General features: G+C 26.1%; 6 protein-coding genes and 1 non-coding gene across 15 annotated transcripts; 3 read left to right on the top strand and 4 right to left on the bottom strand.

Annotated features, from left to right (window-relative positions):
• The first annotated feature begins 868 nt into the window (after positions 1–868).
• On the top strand, positions 869–940 carry TRNAQ-UUG. The gene has a single exon. It is a non-coding gene; the product is annotated as a tRNA-Gln (tRNA).
• A 338-nt stretch (positions 941–1,278) lies between these two features.
• LOC100742824 (2-(3-amino-3-carboxypropyl)histidine synthase subunit 1) lies at positions 1,279–3,170 on the top strand. Of its 2 annotated transcripts, XM_033319600.1 has the most exons (5): positions 1,310–1,327; positions 1,535–1,879; positions 2,026–2,333; positions 2,440–2,823; positions 2,908–3,170. In XM_033319600.1, the coding sequence occupies exons 2-5, from the start codon at positions 1,567–1,569 to the stop codon at positions 3,136–3,138; spliced, it is 1,236 nt and encodes a 411-aa protein (XP_033175491.1). In that variant the 5' UTR covers positions 1,310–1,327; positions 1,535–1,566; the 3' UTR covers positions 3,139–3,170. The 2 variants fall into 2 exon arrangements, with proteins under 2 accessions (XP_024221820.1, XP_033175491.1); XM_024366052.2 differs by having other exon boundaries at positions 1,279–1,879.
• LOC100749399 (DNA polymerase delta subunit 2) lies at positions 2,932–8,009 on the bottom strand. 4 transcript variants are annotated; one of them, XR_004461281.1, is made up of 7 exons: positions 7,442–8,009; positions 7,066–7,370; positions 6,685–6,901; positions 6,390–6,624; positions 6,033–6,325; positions 3,410–3,562; positions 2,932–3,067 (listed from the first exon to the last, which is right to left on the bottom strand). XR_004461281.1 is itself a non-coding variant. In XM_024366051.2 (6 exons), exons 1-6 carry the CDS (start codon positions 7,608–7,610, stop codon positions 3,537–3,539), a joined length of 1,245 nt encoding a protein of 414 aa, XP_024221819.1. In that variant the 5' UTR covers positions 7,611–8,009; the 3' UTR covers positions 3,324–3,536. The 4 variants fall into 4 exon arrangements, 3 of the variants coding, with proteins under 3 accessions (XP_024221819.1, XP_003487727.1, XP_024221818.1); XM_024366051.2 differs by lacking the exon at positions 2,932–3,067 and having other exon boundaries at positions 3,324–3,562; XM_003487679.4 differs by lacking the exons at positions 2,932–3,067; positions 3,410–3,562 and adding an exon at positions 5,648–5,951.
• On the top strand, positions 3,811–5,225 carry LOC105680469 (protein dimmed). 2 transcript variants are annotated; one of them, XM_012382951.3, is made up of 3 exons: positions 3,811–4,154; positions 4,397–4,635; positions 4,709–5,225. In XM_012382951.3, the coding sequence occupies exons 2-3, from the start codon at positions 4,411–4,413 to the stop codon at positions 4,940–4,942; spliced, it is 459 nt and encodes a 152-aa protein (XP_012238374.1). In that variant the 5' UTR covers positions 3,811–4,154; positions 4,397–4,410; the 3' UTR covers positions 4,943–5,225. The 2 variants fall into 2 exon arrangements, with proteins under 2 accessions (XP_012238374.1, XP_012238375.1); XM_012382952.3 differs by lacking the exon at positions 3,811–4,154 and having other exon boundaries at positions 4,340–4,635.
• Positions 8,010–8,110: 101 nt separating the features above from the next.
• Positions 8,111–13,644, bottom strand: LOC100749080 (triokinase/FMN cyclase). Its single transcript, XM_012382928.3, has 18 exons — positions 13,629–13,644; positions 13,312–13,504; positions 13,084–13,246; positions 12,732–13,010; positions 12,476–12,664; positions 12,153–12,394; positions 12,027–12,068; positions 11,759–11,962; positions 11,572–11,694; positions 11,239–11,496; positions 11,085–11,146; positions 10,097–10,246; positions 9,864–9,969; positions 9,445–9,719; positions 9,259–9,371; positions 8,848–9,177; positions 8,534–8,768; positions 8,111–8,454 (listed from the first exon to the last, which is right to left on the bottom strand). The coding sequence occupies exons 2-18, from the start codon at positions 13,486–13,488 to the stop codon at positions 8,313–8,315; spliced, it is 3,090 nt and encodes a 1,029-aa protein (XP_012238351.2). The 5' UTR covers positions 13,489–13,504; positions 13,629–13,644; the 3' UTR covers positions 8,111–8,312.
• Positions 13,645–13,933: 289 nt separating this feature from the next.
• Positions 13,934–16,493, bottom strand: LOC105680465 (MAPK regulated corepressor interacting protein 2). Its single transcript, XM_012382860.3, has 6 exons — positions 16,182–16,493; positions 16,022–16,106; positions 15,627–15,745; positions 15,421–15,489; positions 15,190–15,243; positions 13,934–15,114 (listed from the first exon to the last, which is right to left on the bottom strand). The coding sequence occupies exons 1-6, from the start codon at positions 16,231–16,233 to the stop codon at positions 15,044–15,046; spliced, it is 450 nt and encodes a 149-aa protein (XP_012238283.1). The 5' UTR covers positions 16,234–16,493; the 3' UTR covers positions 13,934–15,043.
• Positions 16,494–17,864: 1,371 nt separating this feature from the next.
• On the bottom strand, positions 17,865–22,065 carry LOC100748958 (TOM1-like protein 2). Of its 4 annotated transcripts, none has more exons than XM_003487675.4 (9): positions 21,415–22,065; positions 20,997–21,166; positions 20,398–20,679; positions 20,033–20,302; positions 19,556–19,853; positions 19,363–19,483; positions 19,157–19,286; positions 18,665–18,715; positions 17,865–18,524 (listed from the first exon to the last, which is right to left on the bottom strand). In XM_003487675.4, the coding sequence occupies exons 1-9, from the start codon at positions 21,470–21,472 to the stop codon at positions 18,327–18,329; spliced, it is 1,578 nt and encodes a 525-aa protein (XP_003487723.1). In that variant the 5' UTR covers positions 21,473–22,065; the 3' UTR covers positions 17,865–18,326. The 4 variants fall into 4 exon arrangements, 3 of the variants coding, with proteins under 3 accessions (XP_003487723.1, XP_012238268.1, XP_024221835.1); XM_012382845.3 differs by having other exon boundaries at positions 18,278–18,524; positions 19,256–19,286; XR_004461283.1 differs by having other exon boundaries at positions 18,397–18,524; positions 18,665–18,887; positions 21,415–22,064.
• Positions 22,066–22,180: the final 115 nt, after the last annotated feature.

The following is a 22,180-nucleotide window of genomic DNA, read 5'->3' as shown; positions in this document are numbered from 1 at the left end:
CATTGTATATTGTATATAATGTTGTATATCAACCATTAAATGTTGTATTCAATGGCAATTACAAATATAACATATAATGTTTTATTTGATCGCAATTAAATACAACAAAATTTTGCAAAAATTACATCTATAATGTTAGATGTAAAGATTATATGTATAATTTAATCTAATGTAATAAATATGAATAATATAATAGGTGCACAATTAATGCTACCGAATAAATAAAAGATAATTTTAGAAAAATAATACCTTATTCTCTTTTACTCTTTTCCCAAATATTTTTTTGCTAAAATTAGTATTATTTCTAAGTAAAATGTTATTCAAATGTTCTATTATAAAAATAAATTTAAAATAATTCTACTATGTAACAGTATTAGATCTTTTCCCTTGTTCTTTTTCTTACTATTTTCTTAACGTATTCTTTTCATTCTTGACGTACAAGACTTTTATGTAAACAAACTTATGTATATATTTTATAATACGTATCTTATCAAAAATGTTTAATTAAGTTAAATATAACTAGAAAGAGTTTTGTAATTATAAGTTTTTATTAAAAATTTATAAACTGCTAATTTGGAAGATTATGTATTGTATTATGATTACTGTATACAATTACAAGAATTTTTAAATTGAACTATACATATGCATAGAAGTACAACAGGCAACAATAAATAAGTATAATATGTACAGTGACCCATTATATTTCTCTTAATATAATGTAATACGTATAATGAAATATAATTTACAATCTTTTAATTGTTAGTACAACAAACAGCTTAACAAAATCATATAATTTAATATATTTATAGGTATTAAGATAATTAATTAGACGGTAAAATCTTAAAAAATAAAAGCGTTTAGTATAACTGGTCCCATGGTGTAATGGTTAGCACTCTGGACTTTGAATCCAGCGATCCGAGTTCAAATCTCGGTGGGACCTTAAAAACATTTTTGTCTAGTACAATAAAAAATTTACTATAATTTTATTAAAGAAAATAAAAAATTTATATCAAAATTTTGAAGATTCAGTAATATATAAAAATAATAGTTTTATAATAGTTATATGAATAACATATTCATTAATAATTTGTTTTGAAGTAAGTAGTTATGAAAACAAAATAGAATATCATTTAATATTCAGAATAATAGTAACTATTATTATTATTATTATTACTATTATTAAATTATTTTTATAAAACTTCTATTTTCTTTTGCTGCAAATTGAACAAGACAAAATATTTTTATTCATAAAATATACATTTAAAGAAGAGGGCGTCGTTGTCAACTGTCACTTCGAAGTTCATTGCGGGTTCGTTCAATTTAAAAGGTTAGGATAATTTATAACCTTTCGTTTTTAGTTTTTGGATAGAAGAAAATTTTAATAATAGGTAGCGTAAATTTCTATCGAAATGAATAAAGAATAAGCTTGTACATTATGAATTCTATATATTATATACAAAATAAATGAATCATATTCGTATAATATACCCTTATATTAAACATTTTTTAACAGAAACGTAGATATAAATTTTAGGGTTAATAAAATTATTGAAAAAAATTGCTATCATGAGCGAAAAATCTGATTCTGTTGTGATAATTAAAGCAAAACCTGTTCGTAAGGTATTTAAAGCTCCAGTTAAAATAAATAAAATACCTGAAGAAATTTTAAACAATTCATTGTTAAATGCAGCAATTGCTGCGTTACCCTGTAATTACAATTTTGAAATACACAAATCAGTATGGAGAATTAGGGAAGTCAAAGCTAAAAGAGTTGCATTACAAATGCCTGAAGGACTTCTAATGTATGCTACAACTCTAGCTGATATTATTGAAGACTTTACAGATGCAGAAACTATTATAATGGGAGATGTTACTTATGGTAAGGAATTTTATTGTTGTGTATTAATAAAAAGATTATTTAATTGTAGGTTTTCTATGTACTTTTTAATTGCTAAAATACATAATTTAAATATATATTGTATAAGTATATATAATTCCAAATAAAAACTAATATAATTGATACAGGAGCATGTTGTATAGATGATTATACTGCAAAAGCATTAGGTGCAGATTTTTTAATTCATTATGGCCATTCTTGCTTAATACCAATTGATCAAACTGTTGGTATTAAAGTACTTTATATATTTGTTAACATAAAAATTGATACTTCACATTGTATTGAATGCTTACAAGCTACATTATCAATTACAACAAAAATTGGACTTGTAAGTACTATACAATTTGCTGGCACATTACAAGCAATTGCAATGGAGATGAGAAAAAATGGTTATGAAGTATCTACTCCACAAAGTAAACCATTAAGTCCTGGCGAGGTATTGATATTTGTATATCTTATTAGGCTAGACTCAAATTACATATATATCCTTTTGCGTGTATTGTAATCTTTACATCATAAATAAATCATATTATTGCTTAAAGATTTTAGGTTGTACGGCACCACAGATTCGGTGTGCTGATGTAGTTATCTATGTAGGAGATGGTAGGTTTCACTTAGAAGCAGCAATGATTGCTAATCCAAAATTAAGGGCATTTCGATATGATCCCTATGAGAAGAAATTGACAGAAGAATTTTATGATCACGAACAAATGCTAAAAACTAGATTAGCAGCAATTGAACATGCAAAAGAGATTGGAAAATTTGGATTAATACTTGGTACTTTAGGAAGACAAGGAAATCTTAATGTTTTGAAAAATTTGGAAACTAGAATTAATTTATTGGGAAAGAAAAATGTTATTATATTGCTCTCAGAAATATTTCCAGATAAAATTAAATTATTTAAAGGCGTTGATGCTTTTATACAGGTTGTTTATAAATATAAAATTTGTTCTCTTAATTATATTTTCATAATTATGATGAATTTATATTGTATGATTCCTATATTACAGATTGCATGTCCACGATTAAGTATAGATTGGGGAACAGCGTTTGAAAAACCTTTTCTCACACCATATGAAGGAGCTGCTGCTTTAAAAATGATAAATTTTAATAATGATAAGCCATATCCTATGGATTTTTATGCTTCAGCTAGTCTTGGGCCATGGACTCCTAATTACAAAGAATCTGAATTAGAAAAACAAACTAACACTTGTTGTGGTAAATGTAAAGATAAAACATAAACAATAAAGATTAATTTATATTTAACTTAATACCATTAGAAGTTTTATCTTTTAAGTATTATTCAAAAAATGGTTAGTAATATTGTTAACATTTTAATAATTTACAAATACTTTTTGACCCAATATTACTTTGTTATAAATTCAGTAACAAAGGTAATGATTATTTATTGTTTAGTTTTTAATATATTTTATTTTACATGCAACAAAATTTGCATTTAATATATTATATGCAACAAACATATATGATACGTTTAACTGTATTTCACGCTACCTTCATGAGTAGTGGTGTGATTATAGAAATGTCCGCGTGGGCGAATTACGTCATACGCCCACCTGTAGCCGCACATCTATATAGTACCTTTTATGAATGTGAGTAGTGTATATCGCAAATATAATTTTTACACATTGCCCAAATTTTTCAATCCTAGAATTTACAAATTATTAAAAGATTTATATTTAATATTACTACAGCCGATTACACATATTTTCATAAAATTATAGTTTATAATCTATGTGTTACATCGTAAATAAAAAATTACAATTTCGCAGAATATTATTTAATTTTTACTTTTGTTAGCGCTGCGCTATTACAAGCAACTTAAACAGAAATATTTTCAAATAAATATTATATCGTAAATTAATTTTATATATACAAATGAAAATTTATGAGAAACAAACAATGTTTTACGAAAAAGTTATTAAGAAAAGGTCATAGGGTAGATCGCATAGTTCCCGGGGGTGGAAGGCTGTTTCGGCCGCACCCCGGCATCGCTACGTTAGTCGTCATTCCAACGTGGCTCAACAAGTACACGCGGCAGTGTACAGTTGATTCAAATATTTGAAAATGTACCACATAATATAAGATAACTGTAATCTTGTTTTGCTTCCAAATATATCGAAGAAAAGCGTAACGAGACACTCGCGTTTCAAGAATATTAACAAATTTAGATATATTCATTATCCTTATACTTTATTTCTCCATTGATCTGTTAATAGTGAAACAAAGTATCTTACTTGTAAGTATATAAATAACATTTCAATCTTACTTTTAGATATTACAATTTTTTATTTAATTTGTATACTAAAAATATTATTCTTTTCTATAAAAGTAAGGATATTTATTTATCTATACATTGACCTTGAAGTATTGTTTGCGAAATAATTAAATATTTAAATTATTTAACATTAACAAGGAATAATAAAAAATAATTAATCAAAGTGTGACTTTATCCTATAAATAATACATGACACTTTTAAGAAGGGAATCTCTGAATGACATCCAAAGTGATGAATAGGAATAACTGGGAGGGAAAATGGCCTAAACAACAAACACGGACTAATAAAACAGTACACAAGAACAGTAAGCGAACTAAAAAATCCGGACTAAAGTTATCAAATTCATCTAAAGGGACAACACCTAGACAAAGAACTCTTAGAAGATTGGAAAGTAATGAGAGAGAAAGAATGAGAATGCATAGTTTAAATGATGCTTTTCAGGTAGATATAACTGTAGTAATTTGTAACAAAAATTATCTATTTGTAGAAAAACATAAATGGTTGTATTTTGTAGTCTTTACGTGAGGTAATTCCACATGTATCAAAGGAAAGACGATTATCCAAAATTGAAACCTTAACTTTGGCAAAAAATTATATAGTTGCTCTCACAGATGTGATATGTGCAATGAGAAGTGAAGAAAAAACTATAGATTCACAGTCAGAAGTTTCTCAATCTCAAGAATCATCTAAGAACATAAATATTTGTCTAAATATGAATATTCCTATTCCTTCAAAATCCCGTAGTTAGGGAAATATCAATATTTATTGGAATAATTATTCATACACGTAAAGAAACAATTCTAAAAACACTGCAGGCCTCAGAAATAATAACAAATATTTTACATTAACAGCAGTATCAAAAAGCTGTTAAATTTTACTTTATGTAAATCTTTCCATTCAAGATTTATCCTCATATATCTGATTAAATAATAGATCAAAGAATTAATAAATTCATATATAATTCTAATCTCATTTAATTTAGTTTTATTTATATCTTTTAGCAGTATTATTGAAAATACAGTGCCAAAGAATACTATTATTTTCATAAAATGAAGCAGTATTATATTGTAGTAGTTACTATATATATGTTGTGTAGTATTAAGAAATATTAATATGATTATAGCAAAATATTTTATTTAAATTGTTTTGAAATTATGAATTGCATGGTATATTGTTCCATATATTGAATTAAATACTGTTAATATAATAATTAAGAATACTTATAATATATACGTACGAGCATTTAAGAATACTATAAATGTTACCAAATATGAATTATTTATAGAATATATGTTATAATTTGTTATGTGAATATATATTATAGTTTGTTTTTTCATATATTTATGTATAAGTAAAAGGCAAATAAAGATATATTTTACTTATGTACTTATTTTCATGTTCTTTTCCTTTTCATCTCTATAAGTAAAGATTACATAAAAACATGAAAAAGGTATACAAATAAAATCGTTTCATTAGAAGATTAAATAATATGTTTGCCATGTACAAATTATGGAGAGATTATTTAAGAAAACTGATTATTTTCTTATATGAATATATTATTATATATTGCATTATCTAATGTTACTATATTGCATTGTCCAATGTCATTGTTTTAAAACAATTAAAAATTTTAAGAAATTAATTCACAGCAAAGGAAATAGGCCAGGTTTCTAAATCCTGTAAATTAACTAACACACCTGTTTGTGTCTTAGAAAATGTTGGAATACAAATCAATCGTATTGTTTGTCCTTCATCTGCTGTGAATACATATTTTATTTTACCAAGACTATTTCTTCATTATAAATATAGAAATAAGAATGAATAAAGAATATATTTACCTGTGAATAATTTGGTATCGTACTTCTCCATATTACCAACAAAATATATATCAGGACATTCTGTTATAATAAATGGATCAATTTTGCTAGATGGATAAGCTGGTATAGTATCTGGTGCAGTTGGAGCATAATGTCGCCAAAGTAACGTACGTTCTAACCACATTAAAGGTGAAATATCAACAAGTCCAGCAACTTTCATGATATCTATAATTGGTTGACCACTGGATCCAGCTACAATGCGAGAGTTTATACTACCAATCCATGGATTAGTAACTCCATAAAAACTTTTAAACCTATATAATATGAATATTAACAATATTATGATATTCTGTCATATACACATATATTTTACATTACCTGAAACATTGTGGCAAAATGCATGGATGAAGTGGTTGTTGAGGTAATGTATGACATGTTGGATCAAATTCTCCAGGCATTAATATTATGGGACAACATTGTATGATAGGATGAAGAAAGTTATCCAATTTATGCGTTATGTTTGCAGTCTCTTTAAATATCGCTGCATCATGTGCATTTGTCTCAAAATAATTTTTATAATTGTGGGTCTCCACAGATCCTCTTACACTATTTCCTATGTTAATATTATTGTTATTTATTGCAAATACTATTATTATTAATACACATTAAATACCTGCTATAATAATACACACAATAGATGCCACATCTTTATGAACTTCTTCACAACCAATCATTCCAGTGATCCATTCAAATAATAAATCTGTACTTAATGATTGTAAATTATTTGCTAGATCTAGACCTGAAATTATTAAAATCTTTCCTTGCGTTTCTAGTGGCCGATCAAATATTGATAATTTTGGACAACATCCTGGCAAACACCAATCTATTACCTGGAATCAATACATTTTATAAAAGAAAAAAAGAGCAAAACTCAATCAAATCAAAAAGGCAAAATATCAAACTAAATCTAAATTAAAATTTTTACTTTAATTACATTATGTATTTCTTTGTAATTTTAATTATTTTTGTAAATTGTATAAAAGAAGATATTTACTGAAAGTTCACCATCCTTTAGTTCATGTCCCAATACAGCACAAACAATACCAGTAACTACATCTTGAATATTTATATGATTATCAACCAATTTAATACGTAATGTTTCATCTTCCAAGTACAATATATCTTTAAATGATGCATAATTTGCTCTAGCTGGTTGGGTTTGTAATTGAAGTTCGGTACTAAGTTCGCGTAATAACGATGGTTTCAACTCTTGATGTTTGTATAAAGTGCCTATTATAATACAAGTATCATTTTCGTTTCTTTCACTAAGTTGTTCAAGAGTAACTATTTTATTGTGTCCTACAGCAAAATATTAGATATAAAAAAATATAACCTAAAATGATAAATGTAATTTATATAAAAATATCTACCCCATTTAATTTTCGCTTTTTGCAAAAGGTAATCTTTTAATGCTTTTAATCTTGCTTTATAAATACTACAATACTGTTGTTCAAAACGTTGTTCAGAAATATTAAACTTTTTAAAGTCTTCGAATATACATGACTTGCGACGATACGTCGGTTGCGGTTGAATTTCCATTTCAGAAAATGCTTTTATTAGATATTTATAACAATACACTGTAGTTTTAGTAAATTGAATATATTACTATATTCACTAAAATTAAATAATCATAAAAATTAAGACACTGAATATAAAAAAGGAATATTAATGCAATTAAGCAATTTAATTTTTTCTTTGAAAGTTATCGATTTTTAATATTTTTATGGCATACAACAAATAACATTTCACAAAATGTTGAAGCTATATTCGTTTTCGAGATATTTTTTGAACATTTAAATTGAAATGTGAAGAAATTAAAATCGCTATAAATACAACCTACTAAATAAATTATATTTAATGAAAGGTACGTTACAGTTACATATACATATAAGACATGGGTCGATTATTTATGAAGATAAGCAATTACTTATCAAAAGTGAGCGAAATCTCCATTAAAATTTATTTTGATATCAATTTTATCAAAAAATTTCATGTAGATATTATATGATTTTATAAAACTGGATATCAAATCTTAATTATTAAGTGACGTATGTAAGATAATTTATTTTATACTGATATCAATATTCGTTATGTGTTGACTATATTATAAATAAAAAATTATGCACAACCTTGAATACATAAATATTGTATGAACAAATAAGAGAGAATACACTTTATATATTAAATTAAATATTACCCAATATTCTACATTGTATAAAACATGATAAATTAATTAAATGATTATGCCGGATTTGGTGGCAATCCCATTGACCAAGTATCTAATAATTTTTTATCATGAGGTCCAGCACCTAAACTAAGCATAAGTCCAGAGAGATCACCACTATGACCACGTCCTCGCATGGCATGAACTACTTTGGCAATGCTACAATTATAATAAGAATTCACAGTTAACACAAGAAATATTGTTCAATATTAATATAAAATACACAATATAATTGTACTTTGCCCATTCCTCTTGTAGTGCAGCAAAATGTGCCTTTAAGGTCGAATTTCCAAGTTTCTCATTTTCAAGTGATTTTTCAATTTTTGTTAATAACGTTGGTAACTTTAGTGGCAATGTTCCTGTCCATCTAACAATATGTGAACTTGAATTTTCAACTTTGTGTTCATCAGTAACAATATCTAATCTACATACATTTGCACAAGGTAAAGGAACAGCTACTGACGTGTCAACACCTGAAATTAATGTGATTATTTATAAAATATTTAATAAAATATCTATATCTTAATATCTTTGTAATAATAATGTACATACCAATAAAGTTACACTTGTTAGGATCCATATATTCTGTCGCTTGAGTCTTAACTCTTCTACATGCACGTGGAATAAGAGAACTAAGTCCATATAAAGATTCCAATCTTTCAATGTTTGGACCTCTTACCAAAATTTGAACGCCCGTTAAACTAGAATATAAAAGTTGTCTAAATTGATCCTTCCCCAGTACAGCTCTCAAATCTTTAAGTATCACTGTAGTAGATTTCCCTGAGACCTCTGAGAATTCAAGTGTTGTTTCTGGTTCATTTGAGTTTAAAGTTAAATTTACAGGTAATTTGGCATTTACTAAAGTAAATCCATCTTCAGTTTCTAAACAATGAGAAATGCTATTTGATGAAATAAATTCAAGTATACATTCTTTATAAATGTGGTATTTTTTGTGATGCTAACCAATTTGATCCTCCAAATTGTAATTTAATTCATCATCTAATAAGCTCATGGGAAAAATTTCTATGAAATGTCTTGCTCCTGCACTAAGAATCCATACCAGCCACATGTGGATTCTGGTTTAATTGTAATTTATTAATATTCTATTTTGTAAGTATTGAATACTTATCCCATAACTATAAAACAGACCTTATAAAAACATGTTTCTCATTGGTTATATCACTAAAAGTTCTAGGCTGTCTGTTTGAATTATTATATAATCCTGGTCCATTGTTGGCTGTTGATAAACGAACAACTCTTTGTGGACATTCTGCTTCTTCTGCATTGTACTTCTTTTCAGCAAAATCTTGTAATTCTCGAATTACTTCTTTTAAATTATCAACTAAAAAGGGCCACATATTTAACAGAAATTGTTTGTCCCTCATGAAAACAATAAAACTGCACCATTTACGAAAACCTCTTGCCTGTAAAAAGAAAAAGAGAATACCTTAATATTGATGAATTACTTTCTAAATTCCTTTCTAAAAATTTAAAATTATAATTAATGACATGGTTTGAATAATTTGTTGTAATAGCTACCAAACATGCTTTTTCGTTGCATAATTCACCTGGGCATCTTTTAATGTAAATGTATGACTTAAAACATGCCCCCTATATTCATCTCCAAAGTAGCAAACACCTTCTTTACCAGGATGTACTTCACAGCTTAGACTCCTTAAAAAATTAAAACATACATATGATTATCAAATTTTAGAGGATTGAGTAATATATAAATTCATGTTATTATATATATAAAATACATATTTAAAAAATACGAAGGAATATTTCATAATTATTATACCTAAAGCATGCATGCTTTAGCAAGCACCAAATATCTTGAGTTAATGATTGCTGAGCAGAAAGAAATGATGTCCTTGTTTCATGTTCATTACTTAAATATTTCACATTACCAATACTTTGACATCCTTCACATTCATGCTGTCCATCTTCCATAACACTTTGACTTCGTCTTAATATTTCTTTTGGACCATAGAATTTCAGTTTCTCTGTACTTTGATTATCATAATTACGATATGATTGAGTTGTAAATATCACTTTAGGTCCATGTGATTCACAGAAAATACATAAAGCAATCACAGCATTCATTGTTAATATTACTGTTTTTTTATATGAGTGTTACAAATTTACTGTTCATATATTTTTATATCCTTATCACTCTTATCATCTTAAACACACACATTATGTATTATATGTATGTGTGTGTGCGTATAAATAACGCAATATATTCGCAAGATTTAAATAAAATATTTAAATGTTATACATATTTAAGAATTTAGAAAGTTAGAATTATAATTTTAAACATAACCTCTGTTCATAATGTCAGATATAAAATGTATCTAATATAAAAACACAGTGTGAGTGTGTTATTTATTAATTTTTAGTTCACGTTTTGAAACAACGAAATTAATTTTTTTCAGCTTTTTCACGTGATAAGACAGAAATGAAGAGAAGCCAAGAACACGTGACATTATGATAGTCTTTTATACATATCTGAACATACATTTATATCATTCGTTTGTATGATGCCTGCTCACGCATACACTCATAGTTTTGATGACCTCGTACATATAAGTAAAAGCAGAAATATATTTATGTAGCATAATGAATCGCTTCATCTAAGGTGTAACATGTAATATCATTAAATATTTATTAATTTCTTTTCTCATGTATTAATATATTTAATATTAATATAACTAATAATACTTATGAGATACGTATTACAAATTTATTATTTTGTATTACGATAAATTAATTTTAATTTAGTGCCTTCATATGCAGCTCTCATCCATATACCTACTGAATGTGCTTGAGGATCAGGATATTTGAGTTCCTGAAATAGATTTTAAATAAATTTTTCTTATTTTAATATATTAGTACAAACTAAAATTTGTGAAGTAAACTATAATATTTTATATTTTTTACATGAGAAGATTGTGTATACAAAACATTTGTAGTAAAATTTTCAGCGGCTTTCACAGCTATTCCAAATGCATCAATAGGATCCACATTTCTACTTAATGCATTTTGTAAATCTATCTGTACTGCTGTTAAAGTCGTTAATAGAATTTGGTCACCTACAGAGGATGCTTTAAATTGTTCAATTGCTTTATTTGCAGTAATTAACACATGTAACCATACATCTACTGTTATCTCTTTATCATTTTCATATTTTGAAAAAGCCTAAAATGTATTATACATTTAAGGAGTTAACCATATATGCAACTGAAAAGTTAAACATAATATATTATATCTTACTTCAGCAATATAGAAAAAAAATAAAAAATATAGCCTTCCTCGTATATCACTCACTGTCTTTTGAATGATATGACTAATTTGTAAAAATGTTATATATAAATTTGTTCCCAATAATTCATTTTTCTGTAAAATGTTTTAATTAAAATTCCATTATGTGTGTTTTTTTAAAACATATTTAATATCCAACCTGAATAGCATTTTGTATAGCTTTAGCTCCACATGCAAGACTTGTACCATAATTTCCATTGCCATATTTTTGATCCATTATATTCAATTGTCTTTCACATGCTATTATTGCTTCACATGCCATTGATATGATTAATAAAAATGTTTGACTAGTTTTATGATTCATTGTTGGTCCTTGTAAATTTAAAATATTCCAGTCCATATTCTACACATTCATTGAGATTTTATTATACTACATCTTCCACAATGCACTAATAGAATGTAATTACCTTATGATCCTTTTTTAATGTAATTAATTTTGTTTTGTCATGCTAGAAATTAATTTTAGTTTCAAGTTAAAATATAATATAAATTAAAAAATAGAGAAGAAGCTAATTCCATAAATTTTACAATACCTTTTTAGTTTCTATTGCCTCTAAACCTAATGCTACTGGCCAAGTAGATACAAATGTTGGAAAATCTAAATATTTAATTAATATTGTATTGAATGAAAGATTTAATAGACAAATGTGAAAACCATTACTATTTGAATATTTCATAAATTCTTTCATATATATTCTTTTTAGTTTTAATCCATTTATTTCTATTTGTTGCAAAAGTTCTAAGATAAATATGTTTCCTTGTATTTGGCCGCAACCTAAGGAATAGAAAATGTTTCAAGGTAACGAACAGGGTTTAAAAGATAAGCAAAATTTTCAAATGTCTAGTTCTTTTATACCAAAGTTACTTATTATAATTGCAACCTCATGACCAATACAAAACTTTTTGGTTTCATGTATATCTGTTTTAGTTTGATTTTGTGATGTTATATTTAATATATCTATCAGTGGTTTGAGTACTTGTTTAACTAAATTTGGAAACATTTCCAATTTATATCCTTTATGAATTATATTTTCAAAATAATTATCTGTAAAATATAATCTTTTCTTTATATTATATTATTAGACAATTTAATTTAAAGAAAATTGTGTAACCTGTTTTTAAAAGTACTATTTCTCCACTATTTGTAATAGAATTACAAAAAGAATAGATCTCATCTAAACATTTTCCTTCTTCTGACATAGCTCCAGCTATTTTACATATAAAAAGTGTAGGTAAAAGATTATGTTCTTTTACACTATTACCAAAATAAAGCATATCACTGCTATTTATTGTTATTAGTCTAACAACATACCCTTTTAGTTCAGCATATAATTTTGCCAAATTAAAGTTTATAGAATATTCTGCATAATTTTCTACAATTAACAATATACCTGTATATATATATTTTATTTAATTATTTAATAATATAAAATAATATCTTATTATATAATTATATCTTATTACCTTCAGTGTAATCAAATCCAACTTCTTCAATAACTCTTAATATATTATCAACAGAAGGTGCAGAAAAGGTATTTCCTAAAACTGCAGCTGTTAACATCCCAGGACCCACAACTCCTGGATATATCAATTCATTTTCAGCTCTGCTACCAGATATTAATTTAACCTATTATTATAATGCCATATAATATCGTAATTAAAATTTTTATTTAATCATGACAAATTACATACCTTCCCAATCATATTTGCATAATCTTTACGTAAAATTGCATTACATTCTTCTAATGCAATTAAACTATTATGTATTTTTGCCATTCCCATAAGACTTTTATTCATTATTGTATCAAAATAGTCATATTCTTGTTCTCTTAATTCATACATCCTTTTGCATAAAAATATTACCTTCATATATTAGTGGAATAAACTTAAATAAATATTTATAATAAATATATTATATTATGTTAAAAATATAACTTATAGTTTTTAAATATTTGCTTTCAATATCTTATATTTGTAAATTGAAAAGGTTATTTAAACAGTTAACCTACCTAATTTGAGGCAAGTACAATTTGATCCCTTATAATAGGCTATATTTTTTTTCTTATTTCTCAAAACATAATGTTGTTATTCATTTTATTATGAAACAATAATTCAATTAGTTTTTATAAATTTGAATACAGACATATATAATTTAGAAACCTATACATAATCAATCTTTAGAAATTCATATGAATTGACAGTTTTATATTTAATGTTAAAATTTATTTGCTGTTAAAAATATGTATAAATCAAATTAATACTATGAAATTTAATGTATCAAAGTTAATGTAAAAAGATTAAGAAAAATATCGTGTATATAAAGATGTATTTATTTATAACTGCTTGATTCAGCCTTAAATGGCCGAATGTTGCACTACATTTTGACTACTTTTGCAAACTCTGCTTTTCAAAAGTATCAATTCATATAAAAATTTTTGATAATCATTTTTTTTAATACTTAAAGTAAAAATGTAATAATTAGATAAGATTAAGTCAGATCAATATGAAATAAGAACTTTGAAAGCAAAGGTTGCAAATACATTGGTGACAAGGTTTATCTTGTCTAATAATCATGTAACAACCTTAAACATTATCAGTCTACAAAGTTATACTAAAATTTGCTTATATAAATGTATTTAGATACATTTGTCATAACAATATCAGCAGTGTAGTCATGCATTCACACAAACAATGCATGTAATATGTACATCATTCTATGCTTAAAAATTCATTATTTTCACGCTGCATTCATACCACGCAGGGATTTCTATGTTTGCCTAACCCTATCTGGTATGTATTTATGAGTTGTATCTTTACCTGCGTTACTTTAAAAATCTACAAACGGAAATAGCAATCGTACTTTGTATTACATTAATTTTTCACCGGTTAATTTATAAATTTGCAATATCTTCTGAACTTGAACAAATTTTCTGTACAATTTTACATTAATCAAAATTTTGGAACAGCTTCAAACAGAAATGTATAATTTATGTGTATTGTTATATCACAATTCAAGGATAGTGTTGATAATAATGCATATTTAAGCTCATGCAAGTTACCAATCATAATCCCTTACAATATTCAAAAAAATGCTGTTCTATAGTTACATATGTATATGTATTTAAAGTTCCAAACAAATTAATTTTTAAAGTTGCATGTATAATAAAAAGTTGATATTTCATACAAGAAATTCGTTGTAACAAATAATTATGTATGAATTCTACAACAGTTTAAATTCGTCAATTGCAACTGTGGTATCCAACAAATTATGTTAATTTCTAATTTTTAGATTCAATTCTACACAGTTATTCACTTAATTCTTCAATTACTTTTAAATTACAAAACAGGCTAATCTTTAGCACTGTTTGCCATTCTGTACTACTTCAAGATGTATTTCCATAACTGTTATAAATTTCTGTGTCTTTCAAAGTGACTTTGTGATATTATTAAATAATCGTTTACCCCACCATGATTCCAAATCAAATGGTTTAAAATCTGAAATAGTATATTTATTTTAATCTATCTCAATTATATATAGTCTTTTTTTAAAAGAGAGAAATTATAGCTTACCTTGGAGGGTATCATTTGGTTCACCATCATTGTAATACACTATAGAACTAGGACCTGAAATTTACAAAATATTTTTGTTTATTATAAATATTTAATCAAATTTCAATTAGTTATTTATGAACTTGTATATACACAAAGATATACAAATCACAAGATATATATTTAATGCTTAGAAAGGTAAATAAAAGTAAAAAATTTACAGTCTGCTTCAATTAGATTTAAAAAACTTACTGGAAGGTTCTGAACAATCTGAACCATCAGAAGACTCAGTTCTTTGTCGTGTATTAACTTGATTCCATGCTGATAAATAAAAATTATAATTGTAGTGTTATGATATTATGCAATACAAATACAGTATAAATATATTTCCTTATACACTGTGAAATAAAAATTTTGTTATAACTTTCAAAATCAAGTAACAGAAATGTTTAACCTACATTCATAGACAAATTTAATAAGTTCTTCATGCTGAGGTGTAATAACTTCTTGCATTTGATGCCTCTGTGAACTGAATTTAGATTTTCCATTCATGTGAAAGACTGGTTTTGGCACATGGCTGTGAAATAATAATTGTTTTTATTATACATATTAATGTACGAAAAAACTGCTCATAGTACATCACATAACTTTTTTCTAAAAGCATATGATAATGATATGATTGTGTAATACTTCATGAATTATAATTTACGAGTTTCTAGGAATACAACATAGGAATTGCACGTGCTTACTATCAACGGACAATTATGAATTGCGTAATGTCGAAATGCTGAAGTTACAAAAAGAGAAAGGAAAGAAACGAACCAGGGTTAACATGGGTTCAAGCATTACTTACCGGGTGGTCTCGTGGTCATCATCAGGATCTGCTTTTCTCGTTAAATCACGCAAAGTTTCCAGCCTCTCAAGGTTCTGACTAATCCCTGAAAGATGATAATGTTCAAGTTGATATTATAACTGTTTATAAATACAGTTAAAAATTCTTCTGGTATCTGTACCTCTTCGTGTCTTAGCGGCTATCTTGCTAGGTCCTTTTGATACAGTATACATGTTTCTTATGAGAAAAGCACAACAATAACTTTGAACTATATTTTCGATACCAGATCATCCGAGATTAATCTTGAAATATTAGTATAGAATCAATCAAATTGTATACTGTGCGTTCAACTAGTACCGATTAGACCAACCGCACGGGTTGAAATGATCAGCGTGAAATACACGATGAGTGAACCACGTGACCTTAGCTTGTGGTATCGCAATGATATATATTCACGAACATATGTATCTGTACTTACACATCGATGGACCAATATGAGAAATTTGAATGCGGATATGTATCTTTTCATATACTGAAACGATAGAGAGAAATAATTTATATACATATATATGTTATATTGTATATATTGATAAAGAAAATTTGTTTGATAACCATTTAATATGAATATTATTTTATTATAAAATAGGTCATGCGATCGTATAATTATGATTAAAAAATTTATTTGAAAAATAGAATTTTAAATAAAAAAACTTACAGTACGACACAATTTTCTCAGTTCTTTTTATGTTATATTCGATAATATATTTGCAAATATCAAAATAATTTAAAATATAGAAATATTGTATATAAATAATATCTGAAATATAAATAATACCTAATGTCTGTAATTGTAATCTTGATTAAATATTAACATAAATATAAAATTGTAATTTATATAATTGTATTATAGAAGATCTTAATATATAGATAATAACAAATTTTTTATAATTGTCTTTGAAGTACTATATGTTGTAATTTTATATTAGTTTTATATAAGGATTAGAATTTTTAAATATAATCATCAGTATGTTGGAATATTAGAAAAGTTTATTACAAAACGAAAAAATGATGTATAATTTTAAAATATAAAGAAATTATTAAAAATATAAAATTAATTTCTTTCACAATATTCAATAAAAATTGCAATAATCACATAAAACAGAAGAATAATTTTTTATGTTATTACTTACATAGATTACAAGTATTTACGTAGAAGTAAATACAATTCACACAAATAAGCAAATTTAATTTTTCTTTCATCTTGTTTTAAACATCTATTTGAAATATTCTTAAATATTTCATCTATTCTAGAATAAAAGAATTAACATGTTTAGTGCTATACCTGCACTATTTGTCAAAAGTAATATATTTTTAGTAAAAATATTTGACTATTTGATATTAAAATAAAATATTCATTGGTAGAAGGATACAGCCTTATAAAATCAAACATTTAAAGATAGTTTCATAATGATTTATCACATCTTTAAAATTGCATAAAGAATCTTAGTTCTTATCATAGTACTGTCAATATGTTTGCTTTCTTCAAACTATAAAAGTAAAACTATAATTTTAAATTACAAACATAAGATTTACATAACGTTCCTTATTACCAATGATATTCCTATAATATAATTTTAGAATATATTAGTTATTTGTAATATATCGTTACATAATTATAACAATACTATCGATAAATTTATATTACTCTATAATAATAATACTTCATAAAGATCAAAATTACTATAATAATGAACGTATCATATTTATACAAAATATCAAATGATCGACAAATCTAAGATATAAAAATATTTCGATCTAAAGCGTAACAAAATCGATCACAAAATGAAATATTAATTTTTTTCTATTTAAATCCGCAAATTTGAAAAATGCAACTGCATAAATTAATAATTCTTATATAGTTCCAAGGCATGAGACCACACATTGTAATATGAATATTATTTTGCATACAATGTGTTTTTTTATATACAAATAACATAAGTTAGTATTTCTCCTATTTTTGCATTACATAATATTTACGCGTAACGGTTATTTTAAAATAAGTTATTCATTGTTATTAAATTTTTACAACGTAATAAAATGCTAATTTACGATCATTTAGTATCAATTCTATTCTTAAGTACATTTAAGCACAAAGCATTTTCTTTTTACTTTTTTTTATATTGTTTTCTTCAACTTATTTTGTCAATGTTTCTAATATTAATATTATTATTAGAAGCATTGATTTATTAAAAAGTGTATTTGATGACCGAATTAGAATAAATTTAATTTTCATCAGTTTTCTAAAATGTAAATATGAAAATTACATTTAAAGAGCAAATAAAGATTTATCTTGATCCTTATTAATTTGACGCTGAATGTTAGAGTTTTCAGAATTTGTAGTATTTCCTGTACTAGTAGTAGTTGTAGGTAGAGTTGGTAGAGCTTCAGCAGCAGCAGCTCGTTCTGCTAAGAAACGTTCGAACTCTGAAGATGTTAGAGATTCTTGATCACCATGTGCTCCTGGCTGAAAAAGAAGTTGTTTTAATAACTACGAAATATAATTAAATGCAATTTACATATAATTGAACATTTTGAAGAAAATTTTAATGATGTGTTAAATGATTATACTACAAATTTTTAATCTCATTGTTATATATAACTCACCGTATGATCTAACCAGGCTGCCATCTCATTAAATTCAGATTCCCGGTTCAGCTGAATATTAAAAGAAAGAAACAAAAAAATAAAAATAAACATACCAAACGAAACAATAAGAATCTGAACATATGCATATATATAGGCAAAAATAAAGCAAAAGGAAACATAAGAGAAAATTAATTATTTCATGCTATAGAAAGCAGTGAAAGGAAGCAACTTCTAAATAAATCTACTAAATGAATAAGAATATAATCACAACGTTTTAATATTACAATGTGTAGTAAGTATGATATTCTTACCTTTATGAGAGTAATTTTAAGCTCATTGTATGAAATCGTAACTAAATTGCTTACAAAAATATAATTTTGCAATATTGTGTAATTAAATTTATAAAAAGTTTTGTAATAATCTTACTCTTTTCAATAATAATCAGTATCTATATTATTCATGATATTAACTAAATGCTTAGCAATAATTATAGGAACAGGGATTACGCACAGAAGTAGCAGTAGTAGAAGCAGCTGTAGAAGCAGTCTGCTGGGGATACTTAGGATTATTGCGATTGAGAATCGCTGTACTGAGACTTCCTCCGCTCACCTGCTCCAAATTATCCTCATATTTGCTACCGCTACAATAAAAATAAGTGAATAGTTATATATTAGGTATACACATTTAAAAGTTGCAATTAATTTAATATTAGAAACCTGTTTTTTGCAGTTTCGTAAGATGTATTCCGTGATTGTGCAAACATATCAAATTCATCACTATCACCTTCTTTCTTCTCCTTCCGATCTATCCTATTTTGGTCAATATTATCAGCTATGCCTGTAATTTAATATAAAAGAATTATCCACACACACACAAACATTATTCAATTATTACAAATATAATACTTACCTATTTCTGTCATTTTTTTCTCTAAAGTATCAGTTTCATCAGATAAATCAATAAGAGAATCAGCTTCTTGTTTATTAATTGATGAAGCAGAATCTATGTTTGGAGGATGACCAATTGTTTGTGCTAAAATAGTACTTGCAGCAACAGCTTTGTTTTTTGTATAACGAGAATAACGCAAAAATAAATTGTTTAATTCATCATTAATACGCAATAATTCTGCTGTCATTTCATCATGTGCCAGCTTTCCAATTAAATCAACAACACGTTCTTGCATTGCTTTGCATGTGGAATGAAGTTCCTACAAATGATAAGTATTATAATTTAAATATATATGTCTACCTTACATAAAAATATATTTTTCAATTTCATATATACAGCATTACATTGTTGAATAGAAAAGGCATTTGTTTTAATGGGTATTTGCTATAAGGTATTTACTGCTATTCATATATATAAGACAAATAATTATATTCATACAGTTAAAAGTTCAAGATCAGCAGGATCAGGTTGTTGACTATTATTCTGATCTGAACTTGTAAAATATGCCAACATTTCTGATAAGACACGCATGTTTCCTTGTACAACATCGAGTTCACTTTGTATTTTAGCCATTTGTTGTTCATTCAATATAACTACTTGTCCAGATGATTGGTTTTGAAGTTGTTGGACTTGTGGTGTTACAGAAGTTACTGATTGCTGTTCAACTGTAGGTACATTCATGATATTTTGTTCTGACTCAGGTACACTCTACAATTATATTATAATAAAAATAAATTATAATAATCACAAAATATATAAAACAATAATTTTTTGATCATATATCACCACAAAAAAAAGCTTACTCGTTCTGGAGTGATAATAGGTGCCATGGCATCCAAGTCTGTCATTGGAAATTGAATCCCTTTTACCTTCAATTCTTGATATACTTGAACAACTCCTTGGGTATGTGGCTGATGGCGGAACGTATCTGCCCATGTTTGAATTAAACTCAAGACCTTTTCTTGCACTGCTGTTGGTGGTTCATTTTTTGGTCCAATTAACTTAACCAATTCTTGTACAAATTCTCGTGAACAGGCAAGCGAATGAAAACGTTTTCCACAATTTTTTACGCATGTCTCCAATACCTATTTTTGGCATTCATCCATTAACATATATAAATTAATGCTTATGGATATTTGAAAATAAGAAGACTAGAAGTAAGAAATAGATGAGTTCTAACAAAACAGCTATCATTAACCTACTAATCATAGCTGCTAAGTATGGTTAAAACCTAATTCAAATAACTGTAAAAAGAAGCAAATTATTTTGAAAAATTAATTCTGTTAAGAAGTAAATGCTTTATATTACATACATATATATTATTTAATTGTACAAAATAACTTTTAAATATTGCCTATGTCTTATCTGAAATGTAAGTATTATCAAATATATAAATACTAACAGTAAGAGTATACATGACTATAGTATAATTTTTTCCAGCAGCCTGATTTAGTCTACGCTTAATTGCTTTAATTGCATCTCTTGGCCCATCCTCTGTTTCATTTATAATATCACATATTTCCATATTAAGTGACCAATTTTCACTTGGCAAACTACCATCTGTAGCTTGCTCTGAAATATACAAATAAAGATGTTATAATTTATTAATTGGAATAAAAGATGTTAGATAGGTCATGATTCATGATGTGAATGTTGAATATATATACATATACATGGAAAAAATCTATAAGTATTTAAGCATTCATTAATATTGATGTACAAATAGTTGTCCATATAAAAAGAACTTATTAACTGATTATTAACATAATAATAAAATAACGGACTTAATGGATTTCGTAAAGGTAAATAATAAAACTTACCTATTTTCTGGCCTACTGGTGTTGAAAATGGATTGACATTTACTCCAAAAAATGACATTGTTGCAGGTTGTATGAAACTGTTTCTATATTCAATAATATTACTTTGATTCACTTGTGCTTATGTAAGGCACGTAACAAATTTTGACAGGAACAATACTTGATAATAAATTAAAAACTTCTTATAATGAGTGATAGTATCATATGACCCAACGACGATAAAGTCAGACGTCAAATACAAAGTGACATAAAACTCTAACCAATCAGGCACAGCATTCTGAGAATGCCATTTTGATTGGATCTAACATTTAAAATAAATACATTTATTTTACGAATAACTCAAATTTCTAATTCAAAATAAATGTATTAATAACTTTTTAAATATATCTTCTCGAATAAGAAGGAACGAAATATTTACTTATTCTATATATTTTGTGAAAATAAGAATATTGAAATTTTATTATCTGTCTACCTAAATTTCTATCTAGTTTTATCTGTTTAATCTAACACTTTTCTCTAGAGTTTAGTAGTAACTGGACAAATTAGAAAAGGCGGATTGTATATTTTGTAATTCGTTATTAACTTTTTGTACGTAACGTTACGATACAAAAAACGTAATTTAATTTTACACTTATCAATGATAATTAGCTTAGGAATTTGAACATAGAATATGTAATTCCTAGACAGTTTTCATTCTGGATCAATATTTATATAAATCTCCATAATTACGTGATCAAACACTAGAGAGCGCCGTAAAGCAAAATTATAG

This window comes from Bombus impatiens, unplaced genomic scaffold (assembly GCF_000188095.3).
Source record: "Bombus impatiens unplaced genomic scaffold, BIMP_2.2 scf_0197, whole genome shotgun sequence".
Classification (NCBI taxonomy): domain Eukaryota; kingdom Metazoa; phylum Arthropoda; class Insecta; order Hymenoptera; family Apidae; genus Bombus; species Bombus impatiens.
Note: the sequence above shows the minus strand (reverse complement) of the source record. Positions and strands in the feature narration are given on the sequence as shown.

Coding starts and splice junctions, on each gene's coding strand:
- LOC100742824 (XM_024366052.2), top strand. CDS start 1,567: ATGAGCGAAAAATCTGATTCTGTTGTGATAATTAAAGCAAAACCTGTT. Junction 1,880..2,025: donor AATGGGAGATGTTACTTATG/GTAAGGAATTTT, acceptor TAATTGATACAG/GAGCATGTTGTATAGATGAT. Junction 2,334..2,439: donor AACCATTAAGTCCTGGCGAG/GTATTGATATTT, acceptor TATTGCTTAAAG/ATTTTAGGTTGTACGGCACC.
- LOC105680469 (XM_012382951.3), top strand. CDS start 4,411: ATGACATCCAAAGTGATGAATAGGAATAACTGGGAGGGAAAATGGCCT. Junction 4,636..4,708: donor GTTTAAATGATGCTTTTCAG/GTAGATATAACT, acceptor TGTATTTTGTAG/TCTTTACGTGAGGTAATTCC.
- LOC100749399 (XM_003487679.4), bottom strand. CDS start 7,610: ATGGAAATTCAACCGCAACCGACGTATCGTCGCAAGTCATGTATATTC. Junction 7,371..7,441: donor AAAAGCGAAAATTAAATGGG/GTAGATATTTTT, acceptor ATTTTGCTGTAG/GACACAATAAAATAGTTACT. Junction 6,902..7,065: donor TAAAGGATGGTGAACTTTCA/GTAAATATCTTC, acceptor TATTGATTCCAG/GTAATAGATTGGTGTTTGCC.
- LOC100749080 (XM_012382928.3), bottom strand. CDS start 13,488: ATGAAGGTAATATTTTTATGCAAAAGGATGTATGAATTAAGAGAACAA. Junction 11,695..11,758: donor CTATACAAAATGCTATTCAG/GTTGGATATTAA, acceptor AACATTTTACAG/AAAAATGAATTATTGGGAAC. Junction 8,769..8,847: donor TAACAAGTGTAACTTTATTG/GTATGTACATTA, acceptor CATTAATTTCAG/GTGTTGACACGTCAGTAGCT.
- LOC105680465 (XM_012382860.3), bottom strand. CDS start 16,233: ATGTATACTGTATCAAAAGGACCTAGCAAGATAGCCGCTAAGACACGA. Junction 15,244..15,420: donor AGATTGTTCAGAACCTTCCA/GTAAGTTTTTTA, acceptor TGTAAATTTCAG/GTCCTAGTTCTATAGTGTAT. Junction 15,115..15,189: donor ACCAAATGATACCCTCCAAG/GTAAGCTATAAT, acceptor ATACTATTTCAG/ATTTTAAACCATTTGATTTG.
- LOC100748958 (XM_003487675.4), bottom strand. CDS start 21,472: ATGTCATTTTTTGGAGTAAATGTCAATCCATTTTCAACACCAGTAGGC. Junction 21,167..21,414: donor ACCAGTAGGCCAGAAAATAG/GTAAGTTTTATT, acceptor TGTATATTTCAG/AGCAAGCTACAGATGGTAGT. Junction 19,854..20,032: donor CTGATCTTGAACTTTTAACT/GTATGAATATAA, acceptor TATCATTTGTAG/GAACTTCATTCCACATGCAA.